At 42.3% G+C, this 19,527-nt stretch overlaps 1 protein-coding gene across 1 annotated transcript in view; it reads right to left on the reverse strand.

The window, feature by feature from the left end:
* plekho2 (pleckstrin homology domain containing, family O member 2) overlaps positions 1–13,961 on the reverse strand; it is a 31,134-nt gene extending 17,173 nt beyond the window's left edge. The window contains exon 1 of the mRNA XM_065011176.1: positions 13,530–13,961. Within this exon, the coding sequence (XP_064867248.1) occupies positions 13,530–13,538 (9 nt within the window). The 5' untranslated portion in view covers positions 13,539–13,961. The remainder of the gene's footprint in view (positions 1–13,529) is intronic.
* Between the last annotated feature and the right edge of the window lie 5,566 nt (positions 13,962–19,527).

Genomic DNA, 19,527 nt, shown 5'->3' on the forward strand with positions numbered 1-19,527 from the left:
ATGTACCTAACCATAAACATCAATGTCTAACCATAAACATCAATGTAAAAACAACCTAACCATAAACATCAATGTACCTAACCATAAACATCAATGTAAACCATAAACACCAATGTACCTAACCATAAACATCAATGTACCTAACCATAAACATCAATGTACCTAACCATGTAAACCATAAACATCAATGTACCTAACCATAAACATCAATGTACCAAACATCAATGTACCTAACCATAACATCAATGTACCTAACCATAAACATCAATGTACCTAACCAACAAACTCTTACCAACCAAACATCAATGTACACTACCTAACCATAAACATCAATGTACCTAACCAAAACATCAATGTACCTAACCATAAACATCAATGTACTAACCATAAACATCAATGTACCTAACCATAAACATCAATGTACCTAACCATAAACATCAATGTACCTAACCATAAAACATCAATGTACCTAACCATAAACACCAATGTACCTAACCATAAACATCAATGTACCTAACCATAAACATCAATGTACCTAACCATAAACATCAATGTACCTAACCATAAACATCAATGTACCTAACCATAAACATCAATGTACCTAACCATAAACATCAATGTACCTAACCATAAACATCAATGTAACCATAAGTATAAACATCAGTTTCCTATTCAAATGTACCTAACCATAAACATCAATGTACCTAACCATAAACATCAATGTACCTAACCATAAACATTGCAATGTACCTAACCATAAACATACCTAACCATAAACATCAATGTACCTAACCATAAACATCAATGTACCTAACCATAAACATCAATGTACCTAACCATAAACATCATGTACCTAACCATAAACATCAATGTACCTAACCATAAACATCAATGTACCTAACCATAAACATCAATGTAAACCATAAACATCAATGTACCTAACCATAAACATCAATGTACCTAACCATAAACATAATGTACCTAACCATAAACAAATGTACCTAACCATAAACATCAATGTACCTAACCATAAACACCAATGTACCTAACCATAAACATCAATGTAAAAAACATCAATTTATTTAAACATCAAAACATTTAACCATAAACATCAATGTACCTAACCATAAACATCAGTGTATTCTAAATCACAATGTACACACATTCATCAATGTACCTAACCATAAACATCAATGTACCTAACCATAAACATCAATGTACCTAACCATAAACATCAATGTTAACCATAAACATCAATGTACCTAACCATAAACATCAATGTACCTAACCATAAACATCAATGTACCTAACCATTTAACATCAATGTACCTTAAACACCAATGTACCTAACCATAAACATCAATGTACCTGTAAACATCAATGTACCTAACCATAAACACCAATGTACCTAACCATTATCAATGTACCTAACCATAAACATCAATGTACCTAACCTAACCAGTTAAACATCAATGTACCTAACCATAAACATCAATGTACCTAACCATAAACATTGTACCTAACCATAAACATCAATGTACCTAACCATAAACATCAATGTACCTAACCATAAACATGTCACCTAACCATAAAATCAATGTACCTAACCATAAACATCAATAAACTAGTAAACATCAATGTACCTAACCATAAACATCAATGTACCTAACCATTGTACTAAACATCAATGTAGCCTAACCATAAACATCAATGTACCTAACCATAAACATCAATGTACCTAACCATAAACATCAATGTAATGTACCTAACCATAAACATCAATAACCATAAACATCAATGTAAACCATAAACATCAATCAAACCATAAACACAATGTACCTAACCATAAACATCAATGTACCTAACCATAAACATCAATGTACCTAACCATAAACATCAATGTACCTAACCATAAACATCAATGTACCTAACCCTAACCATAAAACATCAATGTACCTAACCATAAACATCAATGTACCTAACCATAAACATCAATGTACCTAACCATAAACATCAATGTACCTAACCATAAACATCAATGTACCTAACCATAAACATCAATGTACCTAACCATAAACATCAATGTACCTAACCATAAACATCAATGTAACCATAAACATCAACCTAACCATAAACATCAATGTACCTAACCATAAACATCAATGTACCTAACCATAAACATCAATGTACCTAACCATAAACATCAATGTACCTAACCATAAACATCAATGTACCTAACCATAAACATCAATGTACAATGTACCAATGTACCTAATCATAAACCATAAACATCAATGTACCTAACCATAAACATCAATGTACCTAACCATAAACATCAATGTACCTAACCATAAACATCAATGTACCTAACCATAAACATCAATGTACCTAACCATAAACATCAATGTACCTAACCATAAACATCAATGTACCTAACCATAAACATCAATGCCTTTCTTAAAATCAATACACAGAAGTATATATTTTTAAATCTGTATATTTAGCTGAAAGAAATCCAGGATAGCAGGCAATATTAACCAGGTGAAATTGTGTCACTTCTCTTGCGTTCATTGCACACAGAGTCAGGGTATATGCAACCATTTGGGCCGCCTGGCTCGTTGCAAACTAATTTGCCAGAATTTTACGTAATTATGACATAACATTGAAGGTTGTGCAATGTAACAGCAATATGTAGACTTAGGGATGACACCTGTTAGATAAAATACGGAACGGTTCCGTATTTCACTGAAAGAATAAACGTTTGGTTTTCGAGATGATAGTTTCCGGACTCGACCATATTAATGACCTAAGGCTCGTATTTCTGTGTGTTATTATGTTATAATTAAGGCAGACTCTCTTTTCTGTATTCATCGATGATGTTGCTCTTGCTGCTGGTGATTCTCTGATCCACCTCTACGCAGACGACACGATTCTATATACTTCTGGCCCCTCCTTGGACACTGTGTTAACTAACCTCCAGACGAGCTTCAATGCCATACAACTCTCCTTCTGTGGCCTCCAACTGCTCTTAAACGCAAATAAAACTAAATGCATGCTATTCAAACGATCACTGCCCGCACCTGCCCGCCCGTCCAGCATCACTACTCTGGACGACTCTGACTTAGAATACGTGGATACCTGGGTGTCTGGTTAGACTGTAAACTCTCCTTCCAGACTCACATTAAGCATCTCCAATCCAAAATTAAATCTAGAATCGGCTTCCTATATCGCAACAAAGCATCCTTCACTCATGCTGCCAAACATACCCTCGTAAAACTGACCATTCTACCGATCCTCGACTTCGGTGATCATCTATAAAATATCTGTAAAATAGCCCCCAACACTCTACTCAACAAACTGGATGCAGTCTATCACAGTGCCATCCGTTTTGTCACCAAAGCCCCATACACTACCCACCATTGCGACCTGTACGCTCTCGTTGGTTGGCCCTCGCATCATACTCGTCGACAAATCCACTGGCTACAGGTTATCTACAAGTCTCTGCTAGGTAAAGCCCCGCCTTATCTCAGCTCACTGGTCACCATAGCAGCACCCACTCGTAGCACGCGCTCCAGCAGATATATCTCACTGGTCACCCCCAAAGCCAATTACTCCTTTGGCCGCCTTTCCTTCCAGTTCTCTGCTGCCAATGACTGGAACGAATTGCAAAAATCTCTGAAGCTGGAGACTCACATCTCCCTCACTAGCTTTAAGCACCAGCTGTCAGAGCAGCTTACAGATCACTGCACCTGTACATAGCCCATCTGTAAACAGCCTACCTACCTCATCCCCATACTGGTATTTATTTATTTATTTTGCTCCTTTGCACCCCAGTATCTCTACCTGCACATTCATCTTCTGCCAATCTACCATTCCAGTGTTTAATTGCTATATTGTAATTACTTCGCCTCCATGGCCTATTTATTTCCTTAACTTACCTTATTTGCACTCACTGTATATAGACTTTTTGTTTTCTTTTGTTCTACTGTATTATTGACTGTATGTTTTGTTTATTCCATGTGTAACTCTGTGTTGTATGTGTCGAATTGCTATGCTTTATCTTGGCCAGGTCGCAGTTGCAAATGAGAACTTGTTCTCAACTAGCCTACCTGGTTAAATAAAGGTGAAATAAAAATAAAATAAAAAAGTCTATGATTTGACAGAGCAGTCTGACTGAGCGATGTTAGGCACCAGCAGGCTCGTAAGAATTCATTCAGACAGCACTTTCGTGCGTTTTTCCAGCAGCTCTTCGCAATGCTTCAAGCATTGTGCTGTTTATGTGTAAGTCGCTCTGGATAAGAGCGTCTGCTAAATGACTTAAATGTAATGTAAATGTTATGACTTCAAGCCTATCAACTCCCGAGATTAGGCTGGTGTAACCGATGTGAAATGGCTAGCTAGTTTGAAACGTGCTAATACCGTTTCAAACGTCACTCGCTCTGAGACTTGGAGTAGTTGTTCCCCTTTCATATGTTCTCATGTTCTGAGCAAGGAACTTAAACTTTAGCTTTCTTACATGGCACATATTGCACTTTTACTTTCTTTTCCAAAACGTTGATTTTGCATTATTTAAACCAAATTGAACATGTTTCATTATTTATTTGAGGCTAAATTGATTTTATTGATGTATTCAATTAAGTTCAAATAAGTGTTCATTCAGTATTGTTGTAATTGTCATTATTACAAATAAATGTAAAACATCTGCCGATTAATCGGTATCGGCTTTTTTTGGTCCTCCAATAATCGGTATAGGTATCGGCGTTGAAAAATCATAGTCGGTCGACCTCTAATCTTAAGGCTAAGTGCATCGTTAGAACCTTCGTAGGAGAATCATTAAATCTTCGAGCTGATCCCAAAACCATCGTTATTAATGTTGTACTTGAAAAAAACGCTCGCAATCTAATGCCTGCCTCAGAGCAGCTAAGATGCTTTTCCCCCCCCGTGTCACTTTATACACAGAAGATCCCTGCTAAACATAGAATCACATGGTTTATCCACCTCTCTATGACCGCTGATAACTTCAGAACAAAGTTGCCAATATATAAATATGTGGTTTTCGATGATTAGTTTATAGGATAGCTAGCAACTTGTAAAAAATTACCCATTCGTATAAGTCAGTAGTATTTTAATAGTATGTAAAAATTATGTTTATGACTGTTTTAGTTAATTCAATGATAATTATTAGGTGGAAGTCGCTAGCTACAGTATAGCCTAGCTTTTAGCTAGCTAGCTAGCTAGCTGCACTGTAAGATAGCTTGACTTGCTAGAAAATTATGGAAACAAGTTGAGGAAAAAGTAACTAAACATGTTTTATTATCAACTGAAATATGTTTCTCCTGTCTTGAATGAAAAGGTCATATTTTGCAATCTCCCAAAATAAATGTGATCTCTGCCGAGAGACTAGGCTCTCCTCCATCTTGTCTTGCATTGGTTGTGAAACCCTATGCTCTCCGTCCAGTAGCAGAAAGAGCTTGCATGAAGATGACGTACGGCGCAATGAAATACATCACAATGTAAATGGGGCATCAGTATCGACAAATGCCTCAACGACGCACTTAGCAAACGTTCTCTCTGATTGGTGTTTTGGGAAACGTATGTTACATCTTCAGCCATTGTAGGAAATATTCAATGTTAAAACACTTGTAAGCCTAAGTTCCATCACTATCGGGAAACTGGACAGATCTGAAGCAGAATGCCAGGGTTCTGTTCATAAGGGCACACAACAAAAATGTTGTAAAATGTTTTGCTAGGTATTCCATCCGTTTCATTCTGTTTTCTTCTATTTCTTGCTTAATGAACACCACCCTGTTGTTATATGGAGCTGTCCATACGTGGAGATACCAGTCCAGACCAGGGTATTGAGACTTGAGAAAGCTGACTACAGTTCCAGAGGATTACTGTAGAGTAGCTGTAGCACAATGCCTTTCTATCACAATGCTTTTCTATGCTACTCAGTTACTACAAAACATAGTATGAAACTTCCAGCACTGAATAAGACTGCGGATTGCGTTTGTAATATTAACCAATGAAGAAACAACAACGTAAAACTAAAGCTCACAGCACTATCTACCTCAAACTCCTTTAGGAGACACTGCGCAGCAAATTGACTGGTCCTCATTTATTACAGAATAAAACACAAACAACTGCAGGTGCCTGTCTAAAACTCCCAGGCACTCCGAATCTATTGGAGGAAATTCCACAGGATGTCTTTTTAAAGGGTCATCGAGCTGTTTTTCCACTTTCACTGCGACAGCACTGGGAAGAGTGGCTCCGCTTTGCACACAGAGGAAAGGTACAGCTGTGAGGAGAGGAAAGGCCTAGAGAGAGAGGGGGAGTGACACAGAGAGGTTAAAGGAGTTAGAAAGAGATGAAGGGAGAAGGTTAGAGGTGATAGAGGAATGAAAGAGGAAGAGAGAGAGAGAAAGAGGAAGGGAAATACAGAGAAGTCGAGAGAGAGGGAGAGAGAAAGAGAGAAGGAAAGAGAGAGAAAAAGAGAGACAGATAAAAGGCAGTCATTAGTCTTCCACAGTGCATTGTCCACAAAACAGAGACATGAGAGAGAGGGGACATGGCATGCATCGCTGTCTCTAAGTGAAAGAGGAAAGTACTGATTGGCCTTTGACTCTCTGACACACACACACACACACACACACACACACACACACACACACACACACTGAAGGCCAGGCCAGTGGAAAGTGGAACACATCACAGTGTACTGTACAATGCCTGACAGTACAGCTCACCCCTGCCAATAATGCTGGGTGTGGTGCTGGACACATCTACACTGTTAGAAAAAGGGTTCCAAAATTGTTCTTCAGCTGTCCTCATAGGAGAACCCTTTTTGCTTCCAGGTCAAACTATTTTAGGTTTCATGTAAAACCGTCTCTGTAAAGGGTTCTATATGGAACTCAAGGGGGTTCTTCCTGGAACCAAAAAGGGTTCTTCAAAGGGTTATCCACTGAGGGAAGCACCTTTTTTTCTCAGAGTGTACATTATAGAAGAGATATTTTGCACTACAGCAGTTGGCTTGACTCTGTGTCTTCCATTATGCAGCTTAACATTGGCTAGCATAGTTAGCTAAAGTGAGGGAATGCTGTTAGGTGGAACAGTTTAATGGACTCACGTCATACAACATTGTGGCATGTGGCAACATTAGCCATGTTGGCTAGTTAACCAAACTCAACATGCTGGTAAAAGTGCAACAGTCGCCCTGAGTCTCTGTTTCCTTGATTGTGCAGTTATCATTGTGGCAAGTGGCAACATTAGCCATGTTGGCTAGTTATCCCAACTGAGCTTACTGGTTGGAAGCTCACAGAGCTCTGTGGTGTCGGCCATTGTTGCAAGCAACTTTAGCAGTGTTAGCTAGTTAGCCAAGCTGAACATGCCAGAAGGTGTAACAGTTCCAAACATGGATCTGCTTTTAGCTTTACCACATATCGACTCCCACAGGAAGAGATGCTTGGTTAATCAGTGGACATCCCAAAATGACATCTGATAATGACTGTCGTATGCTAGCATGTAATGACGAGTGTAACATTATGAAGTGGAAGTTTACACGGGTTTGTGCCTCTCTGAGGATGTTTGAAATAAGACGAGCAAATACACATTTAATATAAAACTGTATTGGGCCAAGCTTTGTTATTGTGTCATAAATGGATGTCGTTCTTCCAAATTCTCATTTCACATGAGAAAACCTAACCCAAAAACCAAGCCCGAGCCAAATCCAAAAGCTCCCTTTTCTTATGCCTTTGCAATATCTGATTCACTTTACAACTCTTTCAACAACCATCCCAAATGGGCTGAGGCCGAGCCCTCATTTCAAGGCCTTAAAAAAGGCACACCTTAGCCGACATGTGTTCCTTATAAAGTCTTAAACAGGGAGGAGAAGTCCCCATCTGGGATGAATCGAGTTCCATGCTGCCCTGCCCGGCTTGAACTCACCACACGTCCTAATCAACATCATCTGAGTTAACAAGGTCTCCCCTTTCCACTGGTTGACTTAGCTAGCTATTAGGGGAAGTGGGAGAGAGGAGAGAAGACACCTTAGTATCCTTTGAGAGAGTGGGGAATAGGGGAAGTGGGAGAGAGGAGAGAAGATACCTTAGTATCCTTTGAGAGAGTGGGGAATAAGGGAAATGGGAGAGAGGAGAGAAGACACCTTAGTATCCTTTGAGAGAGTGGGGAATAGGGGAAGTGGGAGAGAGGAGAGAAGACACCTTAGTATTCTTTGAGAGAGTGGGGAATAGGGGAAGTGGGAGAGAGGAGAGAAGACACCTTAGTTTCCTTTGAGAGAGTGGGGAATAGGGGAAGTGGGAGAGAGGAGAGAAGACACCTTAGTATCCTTTGAGAGAGTGGGGAATAGGGGAATAGGGAAGTGTTTCCTTTGAGAGAGTGGGGAGGGGAAGTGGGAGAGAGGAGAGATACACCTTAGTATCCTTTGAGAGAGTGGGGAATAGGGGAAGTGGGAGAGAGGAGAGAAGACACCTTAGTATCCTTTGAGAGAGTGGGGAATAGGGGAAGTGGGAGAGAGGAGAGAAGACACCTTAGTATCCTTTGAGAGAGTGGGGAATAGGGGGAGTGGGAGAGAGGAGAGAAGACACCTTAGTATCCTTTGAGAGAGTGGGGAATAGGGGAAGTGGGAGAGAGGAGAGAAGACACCTTAGTATCCTTTGAGAGAGTGGGGAATAGGGGAAGTGGGAGAGAGGAGAGAAGACACCTTAGTATCCTTTGAGAGAGTGGGGAATAGGGGAAGTGGGAGAGGTGTACTTTAACTATATGCACATCATTACAACACTGTATATAGACATAATATGACACTTTACATTGTATTTATTCGTTTGGAACCTTTGTGAGTGTAACTTTTATTTTGATTGTTTATTTCACTTTTGTTTATCTATTTCACTTGCTTTGGCAATGTAAACATGTGTCCAGTGTCAATAAAACCCCTTAAATTGAATTGAGAGGTGAGAGAGGGAGGGAGAGGTGAGAGAGGGAGGGAGAGGTGAGAGAGGGGGGAATAGGAGAGACGTAGAGCTCTCAAAGATACTAACAAACAAGAGGAAGTCCCAAAGAAATACCCTATTGCACACACACACACACACACACACACACGTATCAACAACACCATCAGAGTTTCAGAGGGAACTCAGTCACACACACTTACTCACACACAACCATTGTGCAGCACAAGTCCAAATGCCGGGAAACGACGGTCAGAAATTGACTATTGTGCAGCACAAGGCTGAGCGGTGGTCAAAGAGGGTTAATTGTTAATAAATCCTCACATAATGTGCAAGTCTGTTTCCTCAGACTGTGGTCCAGCAGGCTGACACACACCATGGCCATGCTTCCAGCAACAGCAGAACGTGACTGACAATTACAGAAGAAGTGTCGAAGTGTTGGTGTCAGTGATACTGAGCCAAAAGAACCTCCCCACTGGGCACAGACGTCAGTTCAACGTCTAAGTTTGATTTACATTAGGTTGAGAAATGCCCTTACGTTGATGAAATCCAATCAGTTAATTCAACGTCATCACATTGACTTTTTGGGTTGAAATGAGGTGGAAACAACGTTGATTGAACAGTTTTTGCCCAATGGGTAGGTAGTGTTTATTGTGTGTGTGTGTGTGTGTGTGTGTGTGTGTGTGTGTGTGTGTGTGTGTGTGTGTGTGTGTGTGTGTGTGTGTGTGTGTGTGTGTGTGTGTGTGTGAGAGGGGGTGGACGGGGGGACGGACAGAAAGAAAGATAAAGTGAGGGGTTGAGAAAAACAGACAGAGAAAGAGTCAGAGATAGAAAGATAGAGTGAAGTGAGAGGATGAGGGGAGGGGAGAGGAGGGAGAGGGGAGGGGGAGGGGAGAGAGGGAGGGGAGAGGGGGAGGGGAGAGGGGGAGAGGGGAGAGAGAGGGAGAGAGGGGGAGGGGAGAGAGGGGAGAGGAGAGATGGGAGGGGAGAGAGGGAGAGGGGAGAGAGGGGAGGGGAGAGAGGGGGAGGGGAGAGAGGGGAGGGGAGAGAGGGGAGAGAGGGGTCAGTGACAGAGTGCTAAAACAGCTGGTCGTGTATAACAGGCAGCCAGCCAGGCAGTGGCCTTCACTGAGCCGCCAGACACTGTCCAGCCACACCGGTGTATATAAACCCGGCCCACGAGGAATGGCCTGTCAACCTATTGCTGTGACTCAGAGGACTAGAATGAAGTTGCCCATAACACTGATCTGAGGACAGTTTTGAGTTTTAAACCCTAATGATTAAGGTGAAATGTGTGGGTAGGGTAAGCTGATCCTAGATCTGCTATAGGAAACGTCTATCAAGAGAGACTGCACAGACACACAGCTGAACCCTTTCCGCCAGTCCTACCTAATAGGGTCTTTCATTTACCAATTAAGATCACATTAGTATAGCTACATATAGGGCATTCAGTGTGGTTAGTCCAGCTGTTCATATAATTATACTGATGTGAAAACATAGTGATGGCTGACTTGATTTCCTCTCAGGGCTAGTTTCCAGGCCTAGTCCAGGACTAACAGGTCAGTTTCCATTAAACTGGCCCTTGGTCTTTACAATAAACCTTTGGAAACAAACCATGTATAGCTTGAAAATATGGTTAACACTATAAGTCATTCTTATGGACTGTTAGTCTTGGAATTCATAGTCCATCTGAATATGAGAGTGGTTCCATTTCTCCAGCCTCATCCCTCAGTTTACCAAACCAAGTGGCAGGGTCAGGCTGGTCAAATTACAGGTTGTACCTTTAACACTTCTGGGGGTTTTGTGTCAATATTTCATGTTTATGAACGTGCCCTCGTTTGTTATGGGACTGCCAGGCACCCCTGTAGTATAAACCTTGACTGCATGGTGGTCCTTATCTCACCCCTGCACTCTGGTTATTAATGTAAGCCTACACTAACACTACACTAACACTACACTACTGTAATAGGATAGTGCTGCTCAGGGCTAAACCTCTGTGTGCAAGGGGTTTTCTGAGGTCACTAAGAACATTTTCTTTTAAACTCAATTGCTCCACGTCAATTGTGACACAGTTGTTTAAATCAATGTTTATGTAGCTGAGAGAAGCTCCTAGAAGTACCATACCTTGCTGGGCATAGTACTTTTTTTGACCATGAATTTACATTCCATACTACTTCATCTCCCGTGACTCAACATCTAGACTGAGAGAATCTGCCAGGACTGACTGGGATGTGGGAGATAACAGCAGCATTAGTTCCGTTTTAAGGGTTTTGTCACTGGTTATTTGGACGTATCAGGATTGGGTGAAGGCGGTGCATAAACCGCGTCGTCTTGAGTGCTTCGTGCCTGTGCCCACATGGGGGAGTGGGGGGCTTTGGCTGAGAGTTTCTTGTTGCAAGGTGGTGACTTTGTTTCTAGCAGAACTCACAAATTGTAGGAACACAGAAGTTAACCATGCAGCTGACTTCTGGGTTAACAGAGATTATAGGCTACTCTGACAAGAGTTTCACTGCATCGCAAGCGCACACGCATGTGTGTGTGTGTATGTGTGTGTGTGTATGTGTGTTTGCACCAGCGTGTGTATATGTGTGTGTGTGTGTATATATATATGTGTGTGTGTGTGTGTGTGCGTTTGCACCAGCGTGTGTATATGTGTGTGTGCAAAAAGTTGCAAAGTAGCCAATTTTGATTGATTTACTGTTTTACTGCTCTGTTCGACTTCCTCATTCTAGTAGAAGCTCCCGGAAACTCGCCTCAATGTCATCTACGGCTTGCAACTTTGAGCTGCTATATGAGTTGTTGCGCATACAGTAGGCCTGTTTATCCCATAAAGACATCTTTAAAACACACAGGTCAATGCTTGTCAGTTCAGGCCTACTCTTTTTAACATCAGTACATTCAAAACAAAAGAAGGGAAAATAGGCCTCCAGATGAAGTTTTAAAAGCAGTACATGTACATCTTCTTCTGTTCTAACTAGCCTATTTAGGATTTAGGATCATTCAGGATAGGAGGACAGCCTTACATATTAGGTGACTCAGTAGTTCTTTCAGTCTGACCCAAGCTACATTGCATCCCCAGACAACACTGCGGTGTAGGCCTACTGACCATGGTTGTAGGTATGGTGACTTTGTTCACATTCAATAACTGATTTGAGATCAGCTCTCCATAACACATAGGCCTACCCCAACATATTCATTAAGAGCTTGACCCAAGAGCTGACACTGGATCAGTTACTGTACTGGAGGGGTAGGCTACAGTTGATCTAAACAGTAGGCTATAATGTAGGGTCAGGGTTGGGTTACATGTTATCGGTTTGAAAAGAACTGGAACTGTAATCAGATACTTTACCAGTAAAACTATTGTAATCCGATTACAGATACTTTACCAGTAAAACTATTGTAATCCGATTACAGATACTTTACCAGTAAAACTATTGTAATCCGATTACAGATACTTTTGAAAAACTAGATGATTACATCTTGGATTAAATTCAGAAAGGATGTTTGTTTTCTCAATGACATTCAAATCAGCATTGAAAAAAGGCGCAAGTTTAAATTTGTTCCACCAGAGCAAGTCTGACCACAAGTTCAGAGAACACTATGATGACACACCAAATGTGTTTGATGGATCATTTTTGTCTTCTTCCAATGCCTCTTAAGGGGAAAGTAATCAAAAAGTAACAGAAAGTAATCAGATTATGTTACTTAATTTGGTTAATCCAAAAATTATGTTACTGATTATAATTTTGGACATGTAACTAGTACTGTTTTTTTTTCATATATATCTTTGATTGAACCTTTATTTAACTAGACAAGTCAGTTAAGAACAAATTCGTATTTACAATGATGACCTACACCCGCCAAACCCGGGTGATACTGGGCCAATTGTGTACCACCCTACCGATTACATTTAGAAAGTAACATACCTAACCCTGTAGGCTAAAATGTATCCAAATAGCTACAATGTAGTTATTACAATGTAAACAATAAAGTTATTAACCCCTCCTCCTCCCCTAACATCTCCATGGCTACAGGGGCAGCAGCCAGCAACGGAGGGGTGAGAGAGACCACTGTAAATGCCCCAGTAGCAGTAGTAGGCTACCGTTGAAAGCAACAGGTTGTCAGGTGCGTGGCTTTAACAGCTCCTGGCACCTGAGTTTGAACTGTGAAAAGTACGATGCGTTGTAGGAGCCTATTGACGCATAGCATATCAGTTTGATGAAACGCAAATTATTATTTTCTTCGCCGATACTTCAACAGGCTATTTGTAGTGTGTAGTGTGCATCCAATAAACTGCGGATTGTTTTATATCTAGGCTACATTGCTCGTTTTACTCTTTTTTCTGACCTTGAACGATGATGAGTTTTAGACTACTAGATGACTACTTTCCTACCCCTCCGTGAGTGTTTTGATTGACCTATGTCGCCACCGAGAAAATGTAAGAATCTTTACTCAGGTTAAACTTTCATTAGACCTGTAGCCTTTATTTAATTTAAAACCAACCATAGCCGACCGAGATTCCACCAATGCCGCCCATCAGAACAATGCAATAGACTGAATACTCACGTCTTCCATGATAAAAACGAATATCCGTTATACTATGTGTGGAGGAATAACACTCGAAGGCGGCCGTTATTCTTGACAAAAAGTCAGTATTTCACTTCTTTTAGACAGCAACCAACTATTATCCAACATGACTCGAATATGAGGAAGAAAATAAGGAACTGTAAAAGTTTGGACGGGGAACGGTCTTGTCTCTTTCTTTCCTCTTTCGACGCGTTTGACTCAGCTACGAAACAAGTTTGAAGAAAAAGTTTGGTTTCCGGTAAGTCCCTGAATGCCTCAGCGCGTCGATAGACAGGGTATGTCAATCGAACTGAATCCCTTAGGCGCAGTGAAGGCCGTAACAAATTGATGTAGGCTAGCTATTTTCTCAAGTGTTCACGCAGTGCAAATGTGAGTGAGCGCCTTTAAACTTCGCACTGTCTCTGTCACCAACACAGTAACCTATTGTATAACTGTGAGAAGTAAGCTTGTCCTTTGACACAATGAATGACGCCATAAAACCATCGTCCTGAACTCATGATAAAAACACAGCACTGCAAGACCAATAAAACAGATTGTATAACGCATTCCTATACAGGCGGAATAAAACACATGGAACTGTATCCTTTTTGTCATCCTCATTTGTTTGTTTTTATGAATAACAAACTACACCCACTATCCCACTATGTTTGTCCCTAATGAAAGCAATTGCATATGTCAACATTTCTGAATAGGCCTATCCTGCACTGAATCAGATGTGGTCATCACTGTAATAAAACAACAGGTTGTATGTAATAAAATGACACGTTGTTTGACGAATTACTTAACATTATGCCCTTTAACGTTCCCTGTCACGCTAACGTTTTCATTCAACCTACATTTAGCCCCTAGAGCTGTACCACTGTGGGTTGGATAAACAGTGGATTAATTATAAACTCCAAACTTGTCTCTTCTTACTTCCTGATAGGTGTGGTGGCTGTTATTGGTTAGAGGGGATGTATTGTCTGTCACAACACTGAGCTATAAAAAACGGAGCTCCCCTGGGCGGGGCTGCAGTTTACTCAAAATGAACAGTTCTCTTGCATAATTAATTTCTCAATGCTTATAGCTTAAAATAAATACATGTATTTCATGTGAAGCTGTGGTGTGTCATTCATATTGTGTGTGTGTATGTGTGTGTGTATGTGAGTGGGGGGTATGTGTGTGTGTGTATGTGAGTTGGGGGTATGTGTGTGTGTGTGTATGTGATGTGAGTGGGGGGTATGTGTGTGTGTGTATGTGAGTGGGGGTATGTGTGTGTGTATGTGAGTGGGGGTATGTGTGTGTGTGTATGTGAGTTGGGGGTATGTGTGTGTGTATGTGAGTGGGGGTATGTGTGTGTGTGTATGTGAGTGGGGGTATGTGTGTGTGTGTATGTGAGTGGGGGTATGTGTGTGTGTGTATGTGAGTGGGGGGTATGTGTGTGTGTATGTGAGTGGGGGTATGTGTGTGTGTATGTGAGTGGGGGTATGTGTGTGTGTGTATGTGAGTTGGGGGTATGTGTGTGTGTGTATGTGAGTGGGGGTATGTGTGTGTGTGTATGTGAGTGGGGGGGTATGTGTGTGTGTGTATGTGAGTGGGGGGTATGTGTGTGTGTGTATGTGAGTGGGGGGTATGTGTGTGTGTGTATGTGAGTGGGGGTATGTGTGTGTGTATGTGAGTGGGGGTATGTGCACCCATGCATATGTGGTGCACATAAAATGTATGGTCACATTTATATTTATGTATTTTCTTTGTATTGGGGAAGAATGCTTTTACTGAAATGTCAGTCCTCCAAGGTTTCGCCATTGCGATGCCTTTATACACCTGTTGGCCAGTCGGGGGCAGTGAGACATGTTCGCTTCACACTGGGACTTTTTTAAATGTTTTATTTTTATTTCACCTTTATTTAACCAGGTAGACTAGTTGAGAACAAGTTCTCATTTACCACTGCGACCTGGCCAAGATACAGCAAAGCAGTTCGATACATACAACAACACAGAGTTACACATGGAATAAACAAACATACAGTCAATAATACAGTAGAAAAAAGTCTATATACAGCATGTGCAAATGAGGTAAGATAAGGGAGGTAAGCAAATAAAAACGCCATGGTGACGAAGTAATTACAATATTGCAATTAAACACTGGAGTGATAGATGTGCAGAATAGGAATGTGCATGTCGAGATACTGGGTTGCAAAGGAACAAGATAAATAAATAAATACAGTATGAGGATGAGGTAGTTGGATGGGCTATTTACAGATGGGCTATGTACAGGTGCAGTGATCTGTGAGCTGCTCTGACAGCTGGTGCTTAAAGTTAGTAAGGGAGATATGAGTCTCCAGCTTCAGTGATTTTTGCAGTTCGTTCCAGTCATTGGCAGCAGAAAACTGGAAGGAAAGGCGGCCAAAGGAGGAATTGGCTTTGGGGGTGACCAGTGAAATATACCTACTGGAGCGCGTGCTACGGGTGGGTGCTGCTATGGTAACCAAATCAAATCAAATTTTATTTGTCACATACACATGGTTAGCAGATGTTAATGCGAGTGTAGCGAAATGCTTGTGCTTCTAGTTCCGACAATGCAGTAATAACCAACAAGTAATCTAACTAACAATTCCAAAACTACTGTCTTATACACAGTGTAAGGGGATAAAGAATATGTACATAAAGATATATGAATGAGTGATGGTACAGAGCAGCATAGGCAAGATACAGTAGATGGTATCGAGTACAGTATATACATATGAGATGAGTATGTAAACAAAGTGGCATAGTTAAAGTGGCTAATGATACATGTATTACATAAGGATGCAGTAGATGATATAGAGTACAGTATATACGTATGCATATGAGATTAATAATGTAGGGTATGTAAACATTATATTAGGTAGCATTGTTTAAAGTGGCTAGTGATATATTTTACATCATTTCCCATCAATTCCCATTATTAAAGTGGCTGGAGTTGAGTCAGTGTCAGTGTGTTGGCAGCAGCCACTCAATGTTAGTGGTGGCTGTTTAACAGTCTGATGGCCTTGAGATAGAAGCTGTTTTTCAGTCTCTCGGTCCCAGCTTTGATGCACCTGTACTGACCTCGCCTTCTGGATGATAGCGGGGTGAACAGGCAGTGGCTCGGGTAGTTGTTGTCCTTGATGATCTTTATGGCCTTCCTGTAACAATGGGTGGTGTAGGTGTCCTGGAGGGCAGGTAGTTTGCCCCCGGTGATGCGTTGTGCAGACCTCACTACCCTCTGGAGAGCCTTACGGTTGTGGGCGGAGCAGTTGCCGTACCAGGCGGTGATACAGCCCGCCAGGATGCTCTCGATTGTGCATCTGTAGAAGTTTGTGAGTGCTTTTGGTGACAAGCCGAATTTCTTCAGCCTCCTGAGGTTGAAGAGGCGCTGCTGCGCCTTCTTCACGATGCTGTCTGTGTGAGTGGACCAATTCAGTTTGTCTGTGATGTGTATGCCGAGGAACTTAAAACTTACTACCCTCTCCACTACTGTTCCATCGATGTGGATAGGGGGGTGTTCCCTCTGCTGTTTCCTGAAGTCCACAATCATCTCCTTAGTTTTGTTGACGTTGAGTGTGAGGTTATTTTCCTGACACCACACTCCGAGGGCCCTCACCTCCTCCCTGTAGGCCGTCTCGTCGTTGTTGGTAATCAAGCCTACCACTGTTGTGTCGTCCGCAAACTTGATGATTGAGTTGGAGGCGTGTGTGGCCACGCAGTCGTGGGTGAACAGGGAGTACAGGAGAGGGCTCAGAACGCACCCTTGTGGGGCCCCAGTGTTGAGGATCAGTGGGGTGGAGATGTTGTTGCCTACCCTCACCACCTGGGGGCGGCCCGTCAGGAAGTCCAGTACCCAGTTGCACAGGGCGGGGTCGAGACCCAGGGTCTCGAGCTTGATGACGAGCTTGGAGGGTACTATGGTGTTGAATGCCGAGCTGTAGTCGATGAACAGCATTCTCACATAGGTATTCCTCTTGTCCAGATGGGTTAGGGAGGTGTGCAGTGTGGTTGAGATTGCATCGTCTGTGGACCTATTTGGGCGGTAAGCAAATTGGAGTGGGTCTAGGGTGTCAGATAGGGTGGAGGTGATATGGTCCTTGACTAGTCTCTCAAAGCACTTCATGATGACGGAAGTGAGTGCTACGGGGCGGTAGTCGTTTAGCTCAGTTACCTTAGCTTTCTTGGGAACAGGAACAATGGTGGCCCTCTTGAAGCATGTGGGAACAGCAGACTGGTATAGGGATTGATTGAATATGTCCGTAAACACACCGGCCAGCTGGTCTGCGCATGCTCTGAGGGCGCGGCTGGGGATGCCGTCTGGGCCTGCAGCCTTGCGAGGGTTAACACGTTTAAATGTTTTACTCACCTCGGCTGCAGTGAAGGAGAGTCCGCATGTTTTTGTTGCAGGCCGTGTCAGTGGCACTGTATTGTCCTCAAAGCGGGCAAAAAAGTTATTTAGTCTGCCTGGGAGCAAGACATCCTGGTCCGTGACTGGGCTGGTTTTCTTCTTGTAGTCCGTGATTGACTGTAGACCCTGCCACATACCTCTTGTGTCTGAGCCGTTGAATTGAGATTCTACTTTGTCTCTATACTGACGCTTAGCTTGTTTGATAGCCTTGCGGAGGGAATAGCTGCACTGTTTGTATTCGGTCATGTTACCAGTCACCTTGCCCTGATTAAAAGCAGTGGTTCGCGCTTTCAGTTTCACGCGAATGCTGCCATCAATCCACGGTTTCTGGTTAGGGAATGTTTTAATCGTTGCTATGGGAACGACATCTTCAACGCACGTTCTAATGAACTCGCACACCGAATCAGCGTATTCGTCAATGTTGTTATCTGACGCAATACGAAACATATCCCAGTCCACGTGATGGAAGCAGTCTTGGAGTGTGGAATCAGCTTTGTCGGACCAGCGTTGGACAGACCTCAGCGTGGGAGCTTCTTGTTTTAGTTTCTGTCTGTAGGAAGGGATCAACAAAATGGAGTCGTGGTCAGCTTTTCCGAAAGGAGGGCGGGGCAGGGCCTTATATGCGTCGCGGAAGTTAGAGTAACAATGATCCAAGGTTTTTCCGGCACTGTTTGCGCAATCGATATGCTGATAGAATTTAGGGAGTCTTGTTTTCAGATTAGCCTTGTTAAAATCCCCAGCTACAATGAATGCAGCCTCAGGATGTATGGATTCCAGTTTGCAAAGAGTCAAATAAAGTTCATTCAGAGCCATCGATGTGTCTGCTTGGGGGGAATATATACGGCTGTGATTATAATCGAAGAGAATTATCTTGGTAGATAATGCGGTCGACATTTGATTGTGAGGAATTCTAAATCAGGTGAACAGAAGGATTTGAGTTCCTGTATGTTTCTTTGATCACACCACGTCTCGTTAGCCATAAGGCATACGCCCCCGCCCCTCTTCTTACCAGAAAGATGTTTGTTTCTGTCGGCGCGATGCGTGGAGAAACCCGCTGGCTGCACCGCCTCCGATAGCGTCTCTCCAGTGAGCCATGTTTCCGTGAAGCAAAGAACGTTACAGTCTCTGACGTCCCTCTGGAATGCTACCCTTGCTCGGATTTCATCAACCTTGTTGTCAAGAGACTGGACATTGGCAAGAAGAATGCTAGGGAGTGGTGCACGATGTGCCCGTCTCCGGAGTCTGACCAGAAGACCGCCTCGTTTCCCTCTTTTACGGAGTCGTTTTTTTGGGTCGCCGCATGGGATCCATTCCGTTGTCCTGGTTGAAAGGCAGAACACAGGATCCGCGTCGCGAAAATCATATTCTTGGTCGTACTGATGGTGAGTTGACGCTGATCTTATATTCAGTAGTTCTTCTCGACTGTATGTAATGAAACCTAAGATGACCTGGGGTACTAATGTAAGAAATAACACGTAAAAAAACAAAAAACTGCATAGTTTCCTAGGAACGCGAAGCGAGGCGGCCATCTCTGTCGGCGCCGGAAGTAAACCAGTGAGCTGAGATAAGGTGGGGCTTTACC

Source organism: Oncorhynchus nerka, linkage group LG27, assembly GCF_034236695.1.
Source record: "Oncorhynchus nerka isolate Pitt River linkage group LG27, Oner_Uvic_2.0, whole genome shotgun sequence".
In the NCBI taxonomy this organism is placed as follows: domain Eukaryota; kingdom Metazoa; phylum Chordata; class Actinopteri; order Salmoniformes; family Salmonidae; genus Oncorhynchus; species Oncorhynchus nerka.